Genomic DNA, 19,072 nt, shown 5'->3' with positions numbered 1-19,072 from the left:
CCTGGGTTTCTGTCTCCCCTTGTCCATGGGGTGGGATAACATTTGTGGGATTCAGTGGACTGGTCACCCACGAGCTCTCATTAGCTGTGCCAATGCCGAAGGTCAGCTGACAAGCAGGACTCCTGTTGGTTTTCTTGTAGCCCTTTCCCCCGTTCTTATAAAGGACTATTTAAACCACAAATCCTAATCTGTTACTTGGACCCAATTTTAGATGCTAAAGTGAAAAAATTAGAGGTTCCAGGACTGGGGTATGTTTCTGTCATGCTCACCAAATTGCAAGGGTGCTCACAGCTCTCGTATAGAAATATTTTCACTATATTTAATCACAGGAAAGCTTCCAAGGGAGACTCAGGTTAGCGCCTTTCATCCAGTGACAATACAAGAAAGGTTTCACTTAGAATAACAAATGAGATTATTCCATCAAGACACTTCTGCTGAGCCCATAACTGAGGAGCAAATAACATTGCTCTTCTAGTACAAATTATGGATTTTATATTATAAATTTTTAATAATTTCCTCTGTCAATCATTTATTCCTCAGACCCTCCTTTTTTCTTTGAAAACACGTTCATGCACTTTGCAAAGAGTCAGCTCCCACGGTCCCTGCTGTGTGGGCATATGATTTGCCACCCTGACCACAGACAACTAGATCAGCAGTAGTCCCCACACAAAGTCAGTCAGTCAGATTCTTTCTCCTGGGGATTGGATTTGGGCTCATGAAATTCTATTGAGTGTCTGTTGAGCATTTAAACAGAGAAATAAAGTCTGCAATGGGGACATTGTTTTTGCTTTTTTGCCAAGAAATGGGCAGAACTTGTTAAAACATAAAAAGAGATCTAGAGACAGAGATAAAAATGAGAGAGAGAGAGAGAGAGAGAGAGAGAGAGAGAGAGAGAGAGAGAGAATGCAGAATAACAATGGCATACAGACAGAAGCAGAGACAAGAAACCAATTTATTTAAAAGAGACTGAGAGCAAAACTTTGGTTTTGCTTTTTACTGCTGTTCGCAGTATTTTGTGGATGTTAATTGCATTTTCTGCCCTTTCATTTCATAATATGCTCCTGTACCTTGTTGCTAAATACAACCCTTCCTTTTTTCCTTTGTGTGTATATATGTATATGTTTGTAATTTGAGTGGGTTTTGTTCCTTGCAACCAAGGGATCCCAAGATAGATTCGAATCCATAACCTCACCTATGATGACCAGTGACATTTTCAAGATGGCACCTTTGTTTTCAGAGTGGAGCTCATGATCCTGGGACTAGAGCCAAAGATTGAGGCTTCTGTGATCTAGAAGCTTAGCATCATGCTCATTGATTTATCTGTCACCAATGCTTTAACAGGTACACATGTATTTGTTCTGTGTTCATTCTTTGCATGAAGCAAAAACAGATTCTGTAATTGATATCCTCCTCAGAGGAGTGTGACTTTCCATCTGGAATGGATTTTCAAAAATTCTTGCTGGGAGCCCAGAGGTTGGAATGGCTCCAAGATTCTTCATCACATCACTTGCCAGGGTCTCTTTTTCCCTTCTCCAAAATATGTGAATTTGACCTTTTCATTGGTCACCAAGGTTGCCATATTCAGCTACTTGTGACTTTGAGGGAGACCAACCCACAGAGTTCTATTTGAGGAATGCCAAATGGTTTTCCAGAACCCAGCTGGTACCACTCTCCCTTGCACAGTGCCTGAAATATGCACAGCTCTTTTTGTTGAGTTATAATATTATTGCTCACAAGAGTGTCTAATATGAAAACAAAATGAACAATGCCTAGAGAGAGGGCAGAGGACTCTCAAACCTTCCAATACTGTGATTTTGGGGAAAATCAACATTCAGTGCTTCAGTTTCCTCATCTATAAGATGATAATAATAATAATAATAATAATAATAATAATAATACCTACCTAGAGTGTTATGGCGGTTCAATGAGCTAATATTGGTAGAGCCCCTAAGATAGTGCCTGGCACGTTGTATGAGCCTTGTTGAACACACGTACCTCCTATTAAAATGGTGAGAGAGCGTTAAGTCTGGGGCTTTCCCTTACATAGTATGTAAGCTTTCAGACTCAGAATGTCTGAGCTTTGGAAAGTGGGGAGGGCCAAATAGTCAGGTCTTGGTGGATTTGGGTCACTACTGGATGAGATAACACTTCACCAGACCAACGGTGAAGGTCTCCCTCCTGAAAGACTTTTCTTAACATATGTACAAAAGGTTGGACAATTAAGTGCACAAACTTTCCACCGTGTGCTTACATATGTAAGGCTTACAGTGTTGGGCTGGGAAGAAAAGTGGAGATAAGAGAGGAGATTTGGGAAAATAATTTTACAATAAATAATAGTTTTTGTGAAAGTCAGTCTCAAATGTTCAGGCATTGACATGTGTGTGTGCGTCTCTCTGTGCGTGTGAATTTATATACAGATATAATTTAAACTCAGGAATATGTGCATGACTGTAGGGGATATGGGTCCTTTGGCCATGACCACTTTTAGACCATAATCTCAAGGAGTTGTTCACTAAACCATGGTCAGATAGTACAAGGATATTGGGGTTTTTGTTTGTTTGTTTTAAGTCATGTTTATTTAAGAATAATTTACATACAGTAATAGTCACCATTTTAAATGTACAGTTCTAAGAGTTTGACACATGCATGTAGTCATGAAACTACCACCACAATAAAGATACAGCACATTTCTATCTCCCTAAAAGTTCTGTTATGCCCCTTTGTGGACAACTCTGCTTACCAGCCATAGCCCTGGCAACCACTGAGCTGCTTTTTTTTTTTCCCCTATAATTTTGTCTTTTGCAGAATGTCAGTAAAGCTTGTTTGACCGTTAAGCCCACGTCAGGTGACAGCAGCTCGTTTAACATCCTATCGCCCTTATCTCAGTTATAATTATACTGTATATGCAAATGATTAATACATTGTTCAAATGTCCATCTCTTCTGCTAGCATGTGTGAGGCGTGTGGGAGGGCAGGGATTGTCTGGCTGGTTCATTACTGCATCCTCAGCAGTACTGTCGAGTAGATGCTCAACAAATATCGCTGAATAAATGAATGAATGAGTGAGTGACTCAGTCACTATAAAGAAAGTGCTCTAAGTCACTCCTGACTCAGCAAAAGCAATACGATATTCAGTGATATGAAATCCATTATGTTGTAAAGTACCCAGAGACCATATTATTCAAATGTTCCTGAAGAGTATGCGTAGAGTTTTGGCATTATATTGGGTCTGAATATTAGCAATCAGAACCATCCCAGGCTATCTATCCCAGGTGCATGGCCAGTACATTCAATTAATTGAAAATAAAATGGGGGAGAAAAGCTTTAATCATTAACACTGTCTTTTGCCATTATTTTGTTTAACTACATGTTTAAAGCTGTTTATTTCATAATTTTTACATTCCATATATTTTGTAGCAAATCTGACATCACAGTGATACTTATCAGTAGGATCATGAAATCCTCAAAATCAAGCTTGTTTTCTACGTGCTCGTCTAGTTCAGAAAGGAGGTCTTTATATGTTGGTTTGGTTTCTTGTCCCTGTAAAAATATAGAAGAAAAAGTAAAAACCTAATTCATTGTGCCACCTTGGTTTTACAGATAATAAGCAACAATAAACATGTTATTAACAATAATAACTGTCAAGTTGCTATGTTACTAGTCAAGCACTTTGTTAAATCTTTTCATGGGTCATCACTGAGTCCTGGTGGTCACCTTATTGAATATGTACTATAATTACCCCACTGCCCAAGTGCAGTATCAGAGACTCAGCAAGATTTAAGTAACTTGCTCCAAGTGAGGCAGCTTCTGGTGGGATCCAGACTCATAGCCTTGGCTGCCTAGCCAACACTTTTTAACTGCTAAGCTCTCCTGCCTCTCTTCAAACACAGATAGTGTTATGTTTCCAGATTTTCAAAATATAATCTCTTTGTTATGGGTATTATACAGTATGTGTTCCACTGAACAATGAGATTATCCAGGAATATAGAATAAAATATGCTAAAAGAAAATGTGTGCTTTGGAAGATTTTTCAGCATTCAGTTTGATCACAATTCAAATCCGAGTTCATAGTCCTTATAAATGGATTGAAAGAAAACATGTGCATAATTCATACATGGAGAGGCTTTTCAGTTTCCAACTACAGCTTGTGAAATATCTTCCCAAGTGGCATTAAAAATGTTAAGGTAATTTGATTCAATGTTATACTGAGCTTTGTTTCATTTAGCTCAACCGTAAATGCTCCCCCATGTGCTAGTTGTAAAAACCATCACAGCGAGGACTAAGACATGTTAAAAAAGATGACATTCCTCTTACAGGCTTAGACCATTCTTGTTTCTGTAGGCTGGTTCTCCCCGAGACGCCACACCTACCAGCGAGGGCTGAAGGAGCTCTCCCAGTCCCTCCAAGAGAGCTGAATGCTGTGTTGAAAGGGTCAGATTCTGAGACAGACATAGGAGCACGTTACTAGTGGAACCACACTTGCTTAGTCGGAGATGGTGGTGGGTCTTTCTTCCGTTTTTCTGCATAGTATTGTTACAACATGCAGCTGACTGGGTCCAGCCCTCTTGGGGCCTGAGCAGCCATCTTTGCTTTTGTATGCTCTTAGCAGTGCCTTTAGGTGTTCAGTTTTATTATATCTGACTGGTTATAGATGGTTAAGATCCCCCAAATTATGTTTCGGCTTTTGAGAAAGGAGCTGTTGCCCTTAGCACCCAGGCCTCAGCCGCAAGGCCCAGTTCAGTTTACCAGAGAACTCCACCTGCGGATTTAGGAGGAAGCTGTTAGTGAGTAGGAATAAGTCTCTGTGAGTCCCCAAATGTTGTAGGGGACTTTGGAGTGCGTGAGTGAGTGCTGGGATTGTGTCTCGAGAGACTGAAGAATGGAAACACAGACCCAGGAGAGGCAAAGAGTTTTAAAAAGAGGATAATTTATTGAGAGCAAAGGGTTAGAGTTCCCGAGCGGGGAAGAGGTCCCAAATGGGGTTGCCCAGTGACTGAGGCAAAAGCTCTTACTTTTATGCCTTCCCTTGCCTGTTTCGGGAAGGGGGCTGGAGCTTTCTAATGGAATTTATCTATTAGGTTTGTCCTGTTTGCCCATCCTGAAGGGGTTAATGAAATAACCCATTCCTATCTATCAGATCTGCTCCTTTGTCCAGTCAAAAGGGATCTGAGATAATTTAGTAACCTCAAGGCGTGTGTGTTCTCGTATCTTTGTCCTGGAGTGAAGGAGACATTCCAGATCATGGTGTTTCAGGATATGACTGCCTTTTGTTTATTCCACCGGGGACCTCCCTATCTACCTAGCAACACACTACTAACCTGTCTCATTAGAGGATCTCACGAAGCTGGATGGCTGGTCCTAGGCAGCTTCTGACATTACCCAGATGCTTGCTCAGTGAGGTTATGCTGTCTTCATTGATACCGAGAATGCCCCAGGATGAGCTGTCCTCTGGAATCCCCTGAAATATGTTTTTGGCTTTCTGTTGCTTCTCATCCCGAGCAGCGGGCAGGGCTGCACTGACACCTGGGTGTGTCTGCTGCTAGAGGTCCAGAAACTGAAGCCTTTCTCATGTGTAGCCTACACCCAGAGACGCGAGGCTAAAGGTGTCTTTCCTAATGATGTTGGTTTCAACTGTTTTTTCCTCTGGTGTTCTCACGAGGAAGACAGGTTATATCAGGATGATCCATCCGCTAGGTCTTTGTTTTCATCCGTGTTGAAAGCTCCCTGAGGATATACCAGGTGGCCAGGTACAAGGTCTTGTTTTTCTTGGGGGTTTGTCATTTCTTTCGGCCTCTGATGCACCCATCCTCTCGTTAAAGACTCCCCAGACCTTTCTATCATTTGTCAAATTCTGCCTGATATTTCTATCTGAAAAAAATAGCTTTTTGTAATTTTTTTAAATTTCAAAAGCAATACATGTTTAATATTGGACATTTAGAAAAATATTTTTAAAAAGGAGAATGTAAAAATAACCCTTTACCCCATTACCCAAAGATAGCTATTATTAACTTTTTTTTCAATAATTTTCTGTGTATCACATTATAGTTTCTGTCTGTCTGTCATCTAGCTGTCTCTCTCACACACATATTCACATACACACACTTTTATTTAAAACTTTATTGAGGAATAATTGATAAATACGATTTGAAGTGTACAATGTGATGATTTGACATACATACATATACGTCGTGGAATGGTTACCAAAATCAAGATAATTAACAAACCCGTCACCTCACATAGTTAACTCTTTTTTTCTGTGTGGTAAGAATGCTTAAAATGTACTTTCAACAACTTTCAAGTATACAATACCATATTATTATCTATAATCACCATGTATATACTAGATCCTCAGAACTTATTTTTATAACTGAAAATTTATACCTTTTGACCTCATCAGCCTGCTGTCTCCTCCCCCCAAACTCTGGCAACTACCATTCTATTCTCTGTTTCTATCAAATCAACCTTTTAAAAAAAAATCACATATGCGTGGAATCTTAAAAAAAAGCCAATTTTACATACTCTCACTTGAAATAATCATAGATTCACAGGAAGTTACTTACCTTTTAAATCTTTTGTATTTGTCTTTTAAATTACATGTAATGCTTACTCATTTCCCCTAGGCCAATATTTCCCAAAGAATGAAGATACACTGCTGGTGGAATGTAATGCAATTTGAGGTGATGCAAGAATAAATATTAAATAAGAGTTAATAAGAATTAATAGTCAACTATTTTTTACTACCTTCCACTTTTACCCACTGAATTTACATTTAGAATTGTGATCAAATGTACTTATAAAATAAATTTATTTAAGTGGAAGGTTAACTCAAAGAAAGAAGTTCTAAATAAATTATAATACAGACTATAGGAAATATGGGAAAAATGTTGAAGATAGTATTCAAATGACTGAATTTGACAAATATGCTCCTAGGTGATTTAGGTCACTTCCTTCAGGTCAGTGACCCTTTATACACTGCTAATTCTCTCGTCTGAATGTTGAACACAGATCTCTGTTCTGACTTCCCAATTCATGTATCCTGTTGCTGAGTTTCACCTCTATGTTTCGTGGACATCTTAAAATTGCCACATTCTAATGCAATTCATCACCTCCTCCCACCCCTACCTCATTTCAAATTTGCTGATTCTTCAGTCTTTCTCTTCTCTGAGAAAGGGATTTATTACTCGTTATTTTTCCCCCAAAGTCAGAACTGGGTTATCATAATTTTCTCCTCCTGTCCTTCAAAAGCCACAGCCAATCAACGCTCAGATGCTGTTCATTTCACCTTGCACATGTCTCTCACATTCACCGTCCTAATCTAAACCACATCATCTTCTGTTTAGATTGCTTCCGTGCAGTCACTCCCTTCTTCTTTGTCTCACCCTCACCCCTACCCCAATCTAATCTGTAGCTTTTGTAATTTCTTCCGCCTGTACTTAGAAACCATTTCTGGCTTCCTTCTGCCCTCAGGCTATGACTGTGAGATTTGGCTTCTCTCCACCTCCTGGCCTACAGCACCCACTGCTTTCTACTTCCTTCCCTTTTCTTACCAAATACTTCCTGGCCCTCACAGGTCTTTGACATGTTTCAAGGCCTTTGCAGCTGCCATTCCTTCTTCTTGGAACACTATCATTTCACCCCAACCCCTTGACTTGCTAACTCTTGCTCATTCTTTAGATCTCAAATATACCTTAATTTTCCAGGAGCCCTTTTTTGACCACCCACCTGAAGATGGTCCTTCTGTTTTACTCTTGCACTACATGCTCTACAAGTTCACCATCCTTTGATTATTTCTAATTACTTTTTCAGCATATCTCTCTACTTTGCTGGATTGGTAGCTTGTTCATTGCATTAATCTCAGTGCTCAGCTCACCTGCTGACATATGTAGGTGTTCAATAAATATCTGTTGAATGAAACAACATGATGGGCCCTTCAGCTGCAGTTATAGGCTCTTTGGAACAGTCATTATGGTGTGGCTCCTGTTCTGTGTGCCTGTTAATTTTCTTACCTCTGTGAAATTCCTAAATTGGGTTTGCAGCAGGTTTTTGGCAGTAGCTTTTTCAAGTTTACCATCAGGGTCAGAAGAATTTCTGAATATCAGAGCAACAGTGGCGATGGCTTTTTCCAGTTCTGAGCCCTTCCCCAGAGCTGTGAGAGAAGAAATACACAATGATGAGGCCCAGGTTGGAAATAATCTTTCCCCAGACGTGGGACTACATCTGTTAAGAGAACTGCACAGAGCAGGGTTGGAAGGTGTCTGTCAGTGAGGCCCTGTCCTTGGACTATTTGCTCCCCAATGGACATGGGACATGGGGGTGTCTTGTCCTGGACCTTTAAACGATGGAGAACAAAATTCTTTCAGGATCAATTAGAATTAATAGAATTAGGATGAGACATCCCACCTATCCATGATATCCAAGATATACCATACTTGCCATCTAACCTTGGAATAAACGTCACCTCTCTACCTTGGGTTTTCTGATCTGTAAAATATTTATGGAGCATCTGCTATGTGCTAGGCTCAGGCCCTGGCATTGAGGATACCTCACCGAATAAAGCAAAGTCTTGCCCTTGTGGAACGAATGCTCTCTGTCAGGTAGAATATCACCTCATGCCCGTGTGATAAAGGAGAATGAGATCCAGAACAAGCTCTATGATGTCATGATAGAGGAGCGGTTTCTTTGATGCACTGTCTCAAACACAGCAATCTCCTAGCTGGTTTCTCTGGTTTCAGCTCCTTGAAAGGGCGGTGCTAACTCATTCCTTTCCAGTGGGTGGCATCCAGTGAACAGCAAGAGCTGCACAAGGCACAGTGCAGAACTTCTTATGTTCTCTGTCCTCTTGGTCTCTGATACAGCCCCTGTTATAGAACTACTCACACGTTGCAGTTATTCCATGTTTAACTGTCTTCCTCCCCAATTAGAATGCAAGGTCCATTCGGCCAGGGATCATACCTTTCTTTATCATTATATTCCTAGTGACCACGCAGATGCCAGCTACATAGTAGGTGCTAATACATGCTGTTAAATGAATGAATAAGAAAAGAAGAAAAGAAAAACAAAATCCCACAGCTTTCAGCCCATGATACATGCAATAGTAGTCAATTCATAGGATGTTGATCAGTCAGAATAATGTGACTTTTGTAGTGAGCAGTCACCTATGTTCCTGGTACTGTCCCGAGGGGCTGAGCACACAGAGGTGACACAACCAGATGTGGCCTCTGCCCTCATCTATCTTACAATCTAGTGGAGAAATAAATAATAATCAAGAGGATATGTGCGTATACATACATATTTGTTTTACATATATTTGATCATTATTTCTCCATATACATATGAAGGTCAGATAATTAAGTTCGCGAACTTTCCGCCATGTAAGTGCACGGTGGAAAGTTCATGAACTTAATTGTCCGCCCTTGTATATAATATACATACAATGTGTGTTGTACGAGACAAAGATGGTACAGAGACAGAAAAAACAGAAATTATGGAATGGGACTGGGAGGAAAACGACTTAGGTAGGTGGTCTTGGAGGCATCTAGAAGGACATTAATATCTAAGCTAGGACCCATAGAATGAGAAGGAGCCTGCTTGTGAAAGGGTGTGGTGTCGGGCTGGGGTTCGGGTTGCGCGGAGTGTTCCCGGCTTAGGCAGCAGTGTATGCAAAGGCTCAGATCAGGAGTCATGCTCTACACGCCAGATCAGAAGTCGTCTCAGATCAGTTGGAGGAGCTGCGAGAAGACAGCAGTGGCTGGAGTTTAGGAGCCTGAAGGGTGTTTGATGAGGAAAAGTAGGCAGGGCTAGACCATGCTGGGCTCACAGGCTGTGGAAAGGAATCAAGATTTTCTCTCGAGTGTAGAGAAAAGGCATTGCAGGGTTTTAAGCACCTTTTTTTTGGTTTTTGTTTTTTTCAGTTAAAGAGGAGAGGGGAGGGCAAGAGGTAAGAAGAATGGATGCAGGAACCAGTATGGGGCCTTCTCAGTTTTTACTGTATGTCCGAGCAGGACTCAGGCTAAATGGCGACATTACATGTTTTTGTGTATAAGAACCTTCTGCCAAGCATCCTAATCAATGGGTTGGCATCTCTCCCTGTTGCATGAGGAAATATATGCCCTCTCCATTCTCCCATGCCATTTCCCCCACCATTTAGCCCGAAGCTTAAATTATTTGGACTTCCTGGCCCTGCAAATGGATGCCCCTCACTCAGGAGTACTCACTTATTTGCTCCAAGCTAAAGCAAGTCAAGGACATGTGCATACACAATCTGGTTGGGACAGAAAGTCGTCGTCTACTGTGCATCTATTATGTGCCAGATACTGTAATGAGTTGTATATTTAATTCTTATTATGACCATAGGAATTATTATAACATTTACTATAGTAGTCCACGACATAAATGTACCATAGTTGATTTAACAATTCACCCTTTAGGGACTTTGGATGACTTATAATTTTGTCTATTACAAATCAATCTTGTGCGAACATTTTTGTACAAGTTATTACCATACAAAACATGATTTTTCTTTTATTTGGAGTAAATACCGAAGGGTAAAATTACTGGGTTATATGATAGCCCATGTTTTTTTTGGTGTTGTTTTTAAGAAATTATAAGCTGTTGTCCACAGTGGATGTACCATTTTATAGTCCCATAAGCAATGTGTAAGAAATCCAGTTTTTCTCCATCTTTACCTGCATTTGTGTTGTCACTATTTATTTTAGCAATTCTGATAGGTGTGTGGAGAGATATCAGTGTAGTTTTAATTTGTATTTCCTAGTGGCTAATGATGCTGAACAGCTTTTCATGTGCTTATTTGCCATCTGTCTATCTTCCTTGGTGAAATGTCTGTTCAAGCCCGTTCGTGGATTTTGCCCATTTTATAATTGAATTTAAATTTCTTTTTGAGATTTGAGAGTTCTGCATCTATTAAAGATTCAAGTCATTGATGGGCTGTGTGATTTGCAAATATTTTTCCCCAGTGTGTAAATTGTGTTTTTATCCTCTCAATGGTGTCTTCTGTGGAGGAAATGTTTTTAAGTTTTATGAAGTCTGATTTATCTGCTTTTTTTCTCTTATGAAACATTTGTCTTACGTATAATTAAACGTTTTATAATTTCATGTTTTACATTTAAATCTGTGATCCATTTTGAGTTCATTTCTGTTTAAGTTGTGAGAGTTAGGTGGAGGTTCATCTTTTTACTCGTGGATGACCAATTATTCCAGCACCAACGGTTGAAAACTCTGTTCTTCCTTCATTGAATTGTTTTTGCATCTTTGTCAAAAATAAGTTGAGCATATCTGTGTGGGCCAATCTCTGAGTCTCCTATTCTGTTGCACTGATCTGTGTCTAATCCTTGTCATAGTGTTCTGGTTCCTGCAGCGGTATGGCAGGTCTTAACATTGGAGGGAATGATTCCTGACACTTGATTCTTTTTCAAAATTATTTTGGCTATTTTAAGGCCTTTTCCTTTTTCCTATAAAGTTTAGAATAAGTTTGTCTGTTTTCAAAAACCTTAAATTTTAATAGGAATTGCATTAGGCCTAGGAAGCAATTTGGGGAGAATTGATGTCTTTACTACATTAACCTTTCCAATCCATGAACACAGTATGTCTCTCCATCATTATACCATTTCATAGATGGAGAAAGGAGCTAGTCTTTTTGAGAACACATTACTAGTGAGTGGCAGGTCCCGAATTTGGATCCATGTCAAAAACATAAGACTCATGAAGACAAGGATTTTTTTTTTTTTTTTTTTTTTTTGCTTCTCTTGTGTTCTGTGGACACTTCTGCACTTAGAAAAATGTCTAGCACATAGTAGGTGCTTCACAAATGAATGTCTGCAAAACCTGTGTCCTCAACTTCTTACTCCTTGATTTCCTCCCTGGTTTTTGTTCCTCAGTCTCGGTGCCTTACATTTCCTGCTTCTGTCTGCTGGTCCAGTGGTTGCCCCTTCATCTAGCCTAGAACCCCAGCTTCAGAAAATTCCCTGCTTTTTGAATTCTATTTTTAGCTTTCTCTCCCCCTACCCCTCCACCGTATCCATTCACTTCTGCCACATCTGGAAACCTGCATTTAGAATTGGGATTCTTTTCAATTACCCAAGATTTTCCTGCTCATCAAAACTACAAGGTGATAGGCATTTTTCTTTTAGCTCATGTCTATCTTTCCTGAGGTGTGTGTATTTGAGGTGTTGGGGTGCTATATAATGGTAAACTTGAATTTAAGTGGCTAAAGAATAAACTGTTTTATAAATAATCCTACCTTTAAGAAGCAAATTGCTTCTTAAGAGGAAACTCCTTACTTCCTTCAGAGGTAAATATTTCTTCCGTGATTTTGACCAGCTGACTTATTAATGAATAAACAAGAATAATTAGAAAGGGCTTAGTATGAGTTGCTTTATCGGGTCTGAGACTTCTCATGGGGTACAATAGCCTCTTGTCTTCCTGGCTCTGCCCTTCTGGCAAGAAAGGGGTGATTTCCAAGCTGTGAGTGAGCTTGCAAATAATGGCAGACACCTTCTTTGTTTATTATGTGCTAGGTGCCTTTCAAACATAATCATATTTAATTCCAAAAGGTAGGTACTATTTGTGTCTCAGTTTTACATATTGGAAAGCGACACATGGAGAGATTAAGAACTTTAAGACCACAGTGCTCAAAAGTGGGAGAGAAAAGATGAGAAAGTCTCAAATTCAAAGCCCATAGAGTGATCTGCCCCTTTGGAATATCCAATGGTAAGGGCGTCCCCACGGAGGCTGTGGAGTCCAGACATTTTCCAACCCTCAGAAGGAGTTCAGATCTGACTGCACGCGAGATGAGGCCTCCATCCGGACTCGCCAACCTGTCTTCCTTCTCCTCCTTCCTTTTAAACACAGCATACATTTCCCCCTGACTATAAAATAGCATATGCTCATGGTAAAAAGAGAACTAGAAAATATTAAAAATAAAAGTTACTAAGGAGCTGTGGTTATCCTACCAACACTGAGGATACTTTGTAAGGCGGTTTGGTTTCCTGTTTTTATGGCTGGATTCTTCACTTAATAAACTCAGCATGTTGCCCCCTAATTCCTGCCCTGTCTGCTTCGCAGAGTTGTGAGCAAATACGTGAAAGCATGTAAAGGGCTGGGTGCTATTAAAAATGCAGAGGGTTGATGTTTTTCTTTTGGCAATATTATTGGCTCTTCTGCCTCTGGAATGGGAGTGTGAAGAGGGCATTAAAACGGGCCACTTCATGTTCACCTCTCTTGCTATTTCCTACCTCACTTTTTACACGTTAGTAATACTGAACTGTGTGTAGTGCCTTAAACACTCTACTCCCCCAACTAGAATTTATTGTCAGGCCCCCATCCTGGTTGTAGAGATAGAGCGGTGAGTACTAATCAAGAGAATAAGCCTTGATTTCCTGGAGCTTGAGTTCTGGTGGATGGTAGTAATGAACGATTATGGAGCTCATACTCGATATGCCAGCCACTCCTCCTTGGGATGCACACAATTCAACGCATTTCATTCTTATATTTGCCTTCTGAGGTAGGTCCCAGTATCACGCCCACTTTATAGAAGAGGAAACTGAGGCACAGAGAGGTTAAGTGGCTCACTAAAGGTTACACGACCAGTCTGGTCCCTTACCATGATGCATGCTGTCTTTAAATGTTGTTTTTCAGGCAGTGTATTCTGTAAGACTCTTTCCCAAAACCTGAAATTGTGCCTGTCCCTCCTTTGTGCTTCTCTACTCTCTTTTACATAAACTTATCATAACCCTCACACTTTTGGACTGAAACACTCTGTTTATTTGTCTAAATTACCTTCTAGAACAGTGCTGTTCCAAAAGAAATGTAATGTGAGCCATAATAATAACTTAAAACTTTCTAGTAGCCACATTAAAAAGTAAAAAGAAACAGATAACATTACCTTAATACTATCTCTTATTTAACCCAATATATCAAAAATATCACTTTAACGTGTGATCAATATGAACAAATTATTGAGATATATTGGACTTTTTTCTACTAAGTCTCTTAGATCGGATATATATTTTACAGGTACAGCACATTTCAATTCAAGCTAACCACATTTTAAGTGTTCAGTATCTACAAGTGGCTAGCGGCTACCATGCTGGACAGTGCAGTTCTAGACTAATGTTCCCTGAAAACCGTTACTGTATCTTATTTCTTTTTGCATTCATTCTCAGGCTCTGGCGCGTTGTCGGCCTGTCTATGTGAGCTGAACTGAGCTGACTTGAACTTTAGAATAATTCTCTGCTTCTTTCTTGTCACCTGTCCTGGAACATGATACACTAAACAACAAGCATTTGATCTAGTGAGCTCCTGACACTTTAGTGTAATAGAAACACAACTCTCAGTACAGCAAGGTGTCAGAATCACCTCATTTTAGAACTTTTCCTAATATTAGTTGTTTTTTGATAATGAAGACAGGAGAGAAGTTGTTTGTGTAGGTTCACACTGGTAGTATGTGGCAGAACTAAAAACTAGGCCTCTGCTCTTTTCTTGCTGAATCAGTAGTTTTCCCAATACTCCAGTACGTCTCAAACTTTTCCACTATAAAACATGTTTAAATCACAGAGGCAAATATGTACTCAACCCTCACCCATGCCCACCCCCAAGAGATCAAGGGCATAAGCCCAACTTGCCAGAAATGTGGGTTCATATTGGCTTCTATTCTATGATCTATGCATGTCTGATTTCAATGAATAACATTTAAAGTTACCTACCATTGAACATAACATGTTCTGGGAAGATGAGCCGTGGTTCTCCTGTGTTTTGTTAAGGTATGGCGATAAATGTGGCACAAAGGAAGCATTAGAAATGTCATGGATATTTGTCATGACCTGGATTTGATGTTATCATGGAAATTATCAAAAGTGCCTGAAATTATGTAAATTGTAAGACAGAAATTAGGGGTCTCTTGTGTTGCGATAGTGTAAAAATAATATTTTCATCAAGATGAAGATTTATTTAAATAAAAATATAAAGAGTTTCTTTTGGTGACATCGTCCAGCCATCTACAAGGAAAAACAACTGCAGTGTGGTGATATCCAGCTCTGCCTGTTACTCGGTACACATATTTAGTCACACAGTTTGGAATAAGGTAATGATCCAAGTATATAAGTGTTGTTCTTATATTGTTATTTCCACAGCAATAGTGTTAGCTCTAAAGCTATCTTACCTATAAAAATGGAATTGTGAGGGCAAATATTTGTACTTTGGGAGTTGGCCACACTGTTTTTACTCAATAAAGAGAGGCAGTGGGGGGTTGATTGCACCCTGAGTTCCACTGAACATTCATGAGTCAGACACTGACGATCTTGCTCGGGACACACTGATATCTGCCCATGGAGCGGCGACTGGGTGGGGGGAAGGTCACTCAGTTAGGAGTCAGGGGACCCACGCTCTTCCTGGCCTTCAATGGACTGAGTTTGGGTGAGTGAATTCCTATCACTGGCCTCAGTTCCCAAATCTTTAAAAAGAACATTCTGAATGTTTGATGGATTATCCACAAGTTCCCTTACATCTTGGCATCTTTCATGGCCTGTTATTTTTAACTCTTGACATACTGTCATGGTAGAGAAGAAACGCATATGTCTCAGTCACCCCACACCTTACCTTTTATCGAAGCCAGTTGTTTGGAGATTGCAATGCTGCCAACAAAATGAAAGAGACATAATGACTCTGGGAGTTTGGGTATTGATATCAGCACCTAACATAGAGCAATACAATGGCTTAAAGATTCATTATTTTCAATAAATAGTCACTGAGCATTCTAGTAGAGCAGCCATCTGTCTTTTAAAATTCTTTCTCCCCTGGCCACATCATAAAGACGTGCTTGGCAATGGCTCGCCCGAATATCCTGTCTTTTGTGTATTTATGTGACCATGTGACTAAACTCCCCCCAATGGAAAAGAGTAGAAGAGAAGTGATCACCTTCCACATAAGCTCTTCCACGCGCTTTCCCATTTCCAGCTGATTAACATAGAAATTATCAGGGATATTTTGGAAGACACATGTTTAAGCCACAAGCCATATCAGCCTGTGTCCCTATATGGTTTTATGGAGTAAAACTGCCACTGACCTGTAAGCCCTACTCTGGACTGTTACATGAAAAAGACAAAAATAACTTATTTGTTCTGTAAAACGCTGAAGATTTGAAGTTTATTTGTTCTGACAACTTAGCCTACCTAAGAATGAAGGTGTTGTGCTAGGGGGTGGGGGGGCATCAGTGAAAGGTAGTGTTCCTGCACTCTTGGGGGCTTACAGTCTAGTGCAGAAGATAGCTATTAAACAGGTAACTCACTGAAGAGTAATGGCAGAGCACATACAGAGGGCAGTGAAGGACTAACCAGTCCACGGGTCAGAGTAATGGCATTTTATCTAAGCCTAATGAATCAATAGGTGAAGAAGGAGGAAGAGTGTTCCAAGCAGAGGGAAGAGTGTGTGCTGAGGCACTGAAGTGGGAGAAAGCACGCGTGATTGAAGAGCCAAAGGAGGCACAGGTGGTTGGAACCTGGAGAAGGAAGGAGATAGTGGTGGAAAGTGAGGCTGCAATCCAGGGTCAGGGCCAGACCACATCAAGCCTTATGAAGGACTCAGGTCATTATCCTAAGGGTATTGGGAAGGAAGGGAATGACATGGTCAGATTTGCATTTTGGAAAGTTATTTCACCTGATACATGAGAAGGAGATTAGGAAGGGGCCAGGTGGAAGGTAGGAAGGTGTATCTTGCTCCCTCATAAAGAGCAAATCAATATTTGCTTGATATTTCAGCCCCCAACAGCTGGAGTTATTTTGAGAAAGCCAATAAGAACAATAGAATTTGGTCTTGAACTTGAACTCTTTGGAAATACATATATCTTTGACATATCATATCCTTGGTCATATCGTATCCTTAAAGGGAATGTCTGGGTTCAAGATCTGGTTTTAGCATCAACTGGTCAAGAGATCATCACCTTTGGAGGTCTCGTTTTTCTTGTAAAATTAGGAAGCTGGAATCTATGATATCTGTGACCTTTTATGGTCTTCTTGGTGAGCTTCTCTTGACTTTCTAAATGCTCTGCATGATTATCTCCTTCCTAGGATAAAGGATGGGCATTCTTTTCACTTTGCACAATGTGCACTTACAACATGGCTTGCATTATTTTCTATTGTCATGATTTCCTCCATTAGTTTCTGAGTCTCTTGAGAGTGAAGCTATTCAGTTTATATTCATACCTCCCACTCTGGGCTAGCAGAATACCTAGCACTTGTTAAGTGTTCAAAAAATGTTTTTTGAACTAAAAGAGGTCCCCTAAGGGGAATTATATGAGAAAATTTCTTTTATTTATTAGCCATAATTTTACATATTTCAATAATATGAAACAATTTCCTTCTGTCATGGGTAATTTAAAAAATATGCTATACAGTTAATATCACTACCAATTTTGATTCACCAATGTTTCTCAAGAGGCAATCAAAGATATTTGTGTTAATTGCATCATCTTTTCAGTTTTCAATCAAAGCTGCAAATTTATTCTCTTTATTTTTCCAATTCAATTTAAAGCTAGATTGGTGTGGGTAATAGGCACCAAATGTGCAATACTTTGGCTATGAATTTGTTAATATGAACTCTTTGGAAATATACCTGCAACTTAAACTCAATAAAGAAGAGTCAAGTGCCACTGACCTTTTGGGCATTTTCCTAGGTGCTAAAGTGGATATTGGGGCTGCAGAAGGACGGGCTCCCCTTCCAAGTGGAGTGCTTGGTCCTGGGTACTGTGCACACAGCCACACGTACTCTGCTTTCCTGTTGTGTGTTGGCCCTTCCTAAGCAACAGCCACTTGCCTACTGTTACTATTGTCAATTACCCCATGACAACTATACAATGGCAGGTTTGGAAGAGCTTTTACCCACTGTTATTGTATGTGGACATTAAACCACTCATGCATTCAACAAATATTCAAGTGCCTATTGTGGGCGAGGCATCTTACAAGGTACTGGGGACACAGCAGTGAGGAAAATCAGATACAGACCTTGATCTCAGGAATCTTAGTGGCAAAGACTGATATTAATCAAGCAGTCATACAAACAGTCACACCCGTGAACGATACCATGAAGGGGGGTTACCATGAGATTGCTGTCAGTCAGGGAGGCATCCCTGGGGAGGTGATGTTTGATGATGTATAGGAGTTAAGTAGGTGAAAGGGCAAGGGATCCACAAGGTAGGCAGATGGAATAGCCTGTGCTAAATCCAGTAGCTAGAGGCAGTGTGGTGAGAGGCTAGTGTGGCTGGACCAGAGAGGTGAGGGGAATGAGGCCCAGCTGAGGACGAAGGGGAGGCATGGTGGCTAGACCATACAGGGACTTGTGAGCCATAGGAAGGGATTTTCACTCTACGTCCAAAGATTAGGCAATCATTTTTGAGTTCTAAGCAAGGAGGTTTATAAAGTTAAATTTACATTTTGGAAAGATCACTCCAGGTTCAATGTAAAAAATGGTTTAGAGAGGCAAACAGAGTAAATGCAGGAAGACCAGTGGGGAGGCTGTTTCACTTGTGTTAGCTTAGAGTTCTTTCTGTAAAAACTGGGGGATGTGCCAACTCAGTCAAATTAGTCTGGGTCAGGGAAGACATGACCAATGATTACTTAGCTCACTGGTGGGTTGATGGGTAAGAAGGGATCTCAAGAGAAGCTAAGCATAGTCATTGTTCAGGCTTCAAGTTGGCTCCAGGGACATGCTATCTTACTGCATCACCGGTCACTGTTCCACCACATAGCCCTCTCACTCTCTTATTGCTTACTTCTCTGTGTGGGTTTTCTTTTCTCTCCTCCCTCTACCTCCTGACTACTTTTCTTAGCATGTCTCATTTAAATTTGAGGAGAGAGAGTTTTATTGGCTTCACTAATTACTGTTACTCATACTGGTCAGAGTTTTAATGCCAGCCCACCCCATAGGTTGTCAGTTAGCCTATGCAATTCCCTCCCTTGGATCAGGTGATGGCCCTGAGCCAACCTCACTGCTCAAGTGAAAACCTAGAGGTAGTTTCCTCAGCAGCGGGCCCTGGGTAGGTTTTCCAGAATCTGGATTTGTAACA

General features: G+C 40.3%; 1 protein-coding gene across 1 annotated transcript; it reads right to left on the bottom strand.

The window, feature by feature from the left end:
* Nucleotides 1-2,549: 2,549 nt before the first annotated feature.
* SNTN (sentan, cilia apical structure protein) lies at nucleotides 2,550-17,786 on the bottom strand. Its single transcript, XM_019728384.3, has 4 exons — nucleotides 17,665-17,786; nucleotides 15,613-15,647; nucleotides 8,007-8,146; nucleotides 2,550-3,540 (listed from the first exon to the last, which is right to left on the bottom strand). Exons 1-4 carry the CDS (start codon nucleotides 17,673-17,675, stop codon nucleotides 3,382-3,384), a joined length of 345 nt encoding a protein of 114 aa, XP_019583943.3. The 5' UTR covers nucleotides 17,676-17,786; the 3' UTR covers nucleotides 2,550-3,381.
* Between the last annotated feature and the right edge of the window lie 1,286 nt (nucleotides 17,787-19,072).

This window comes from Rhinolophus sinicus, chromosome 5 (assembly GCF_057876585.1).
Source record: "Rhinolophus sinicus isolate RSI-liver-muscle chromosome 5, RSI-T2T, whole genome shotgun sequence".
Lineage (NCBI taxonomy): Eukaryota > Metazoa > Chordata > Mammalia > Chiroptera > Rhinolophidae > Rhinolophus > Rhinolophus sinicus.
Note: the sequence above shows the minus strand (reverse complement) of the source record. Positions and strands in the feature narration are given on the sequence as shown.

Coding starts and splice junctions, on each gene's coding strand:
- SNTN (XM_019728384.3), bottom strand. Junction 8,147..15,612: donor ACAACTGGCTTCGATAAAAG/GTAAGGTGTGGG, acceptor CTTCTCTCACAG/CTCTGGGGAAGGGCTCAGAA. Junction 3,541..8,006: donor AATTTAGGAATTTCACAGAG/GTAAGAAAATTA, acceptor ATATTTTTACAG/GGACAAGAAACCAAACCAAC.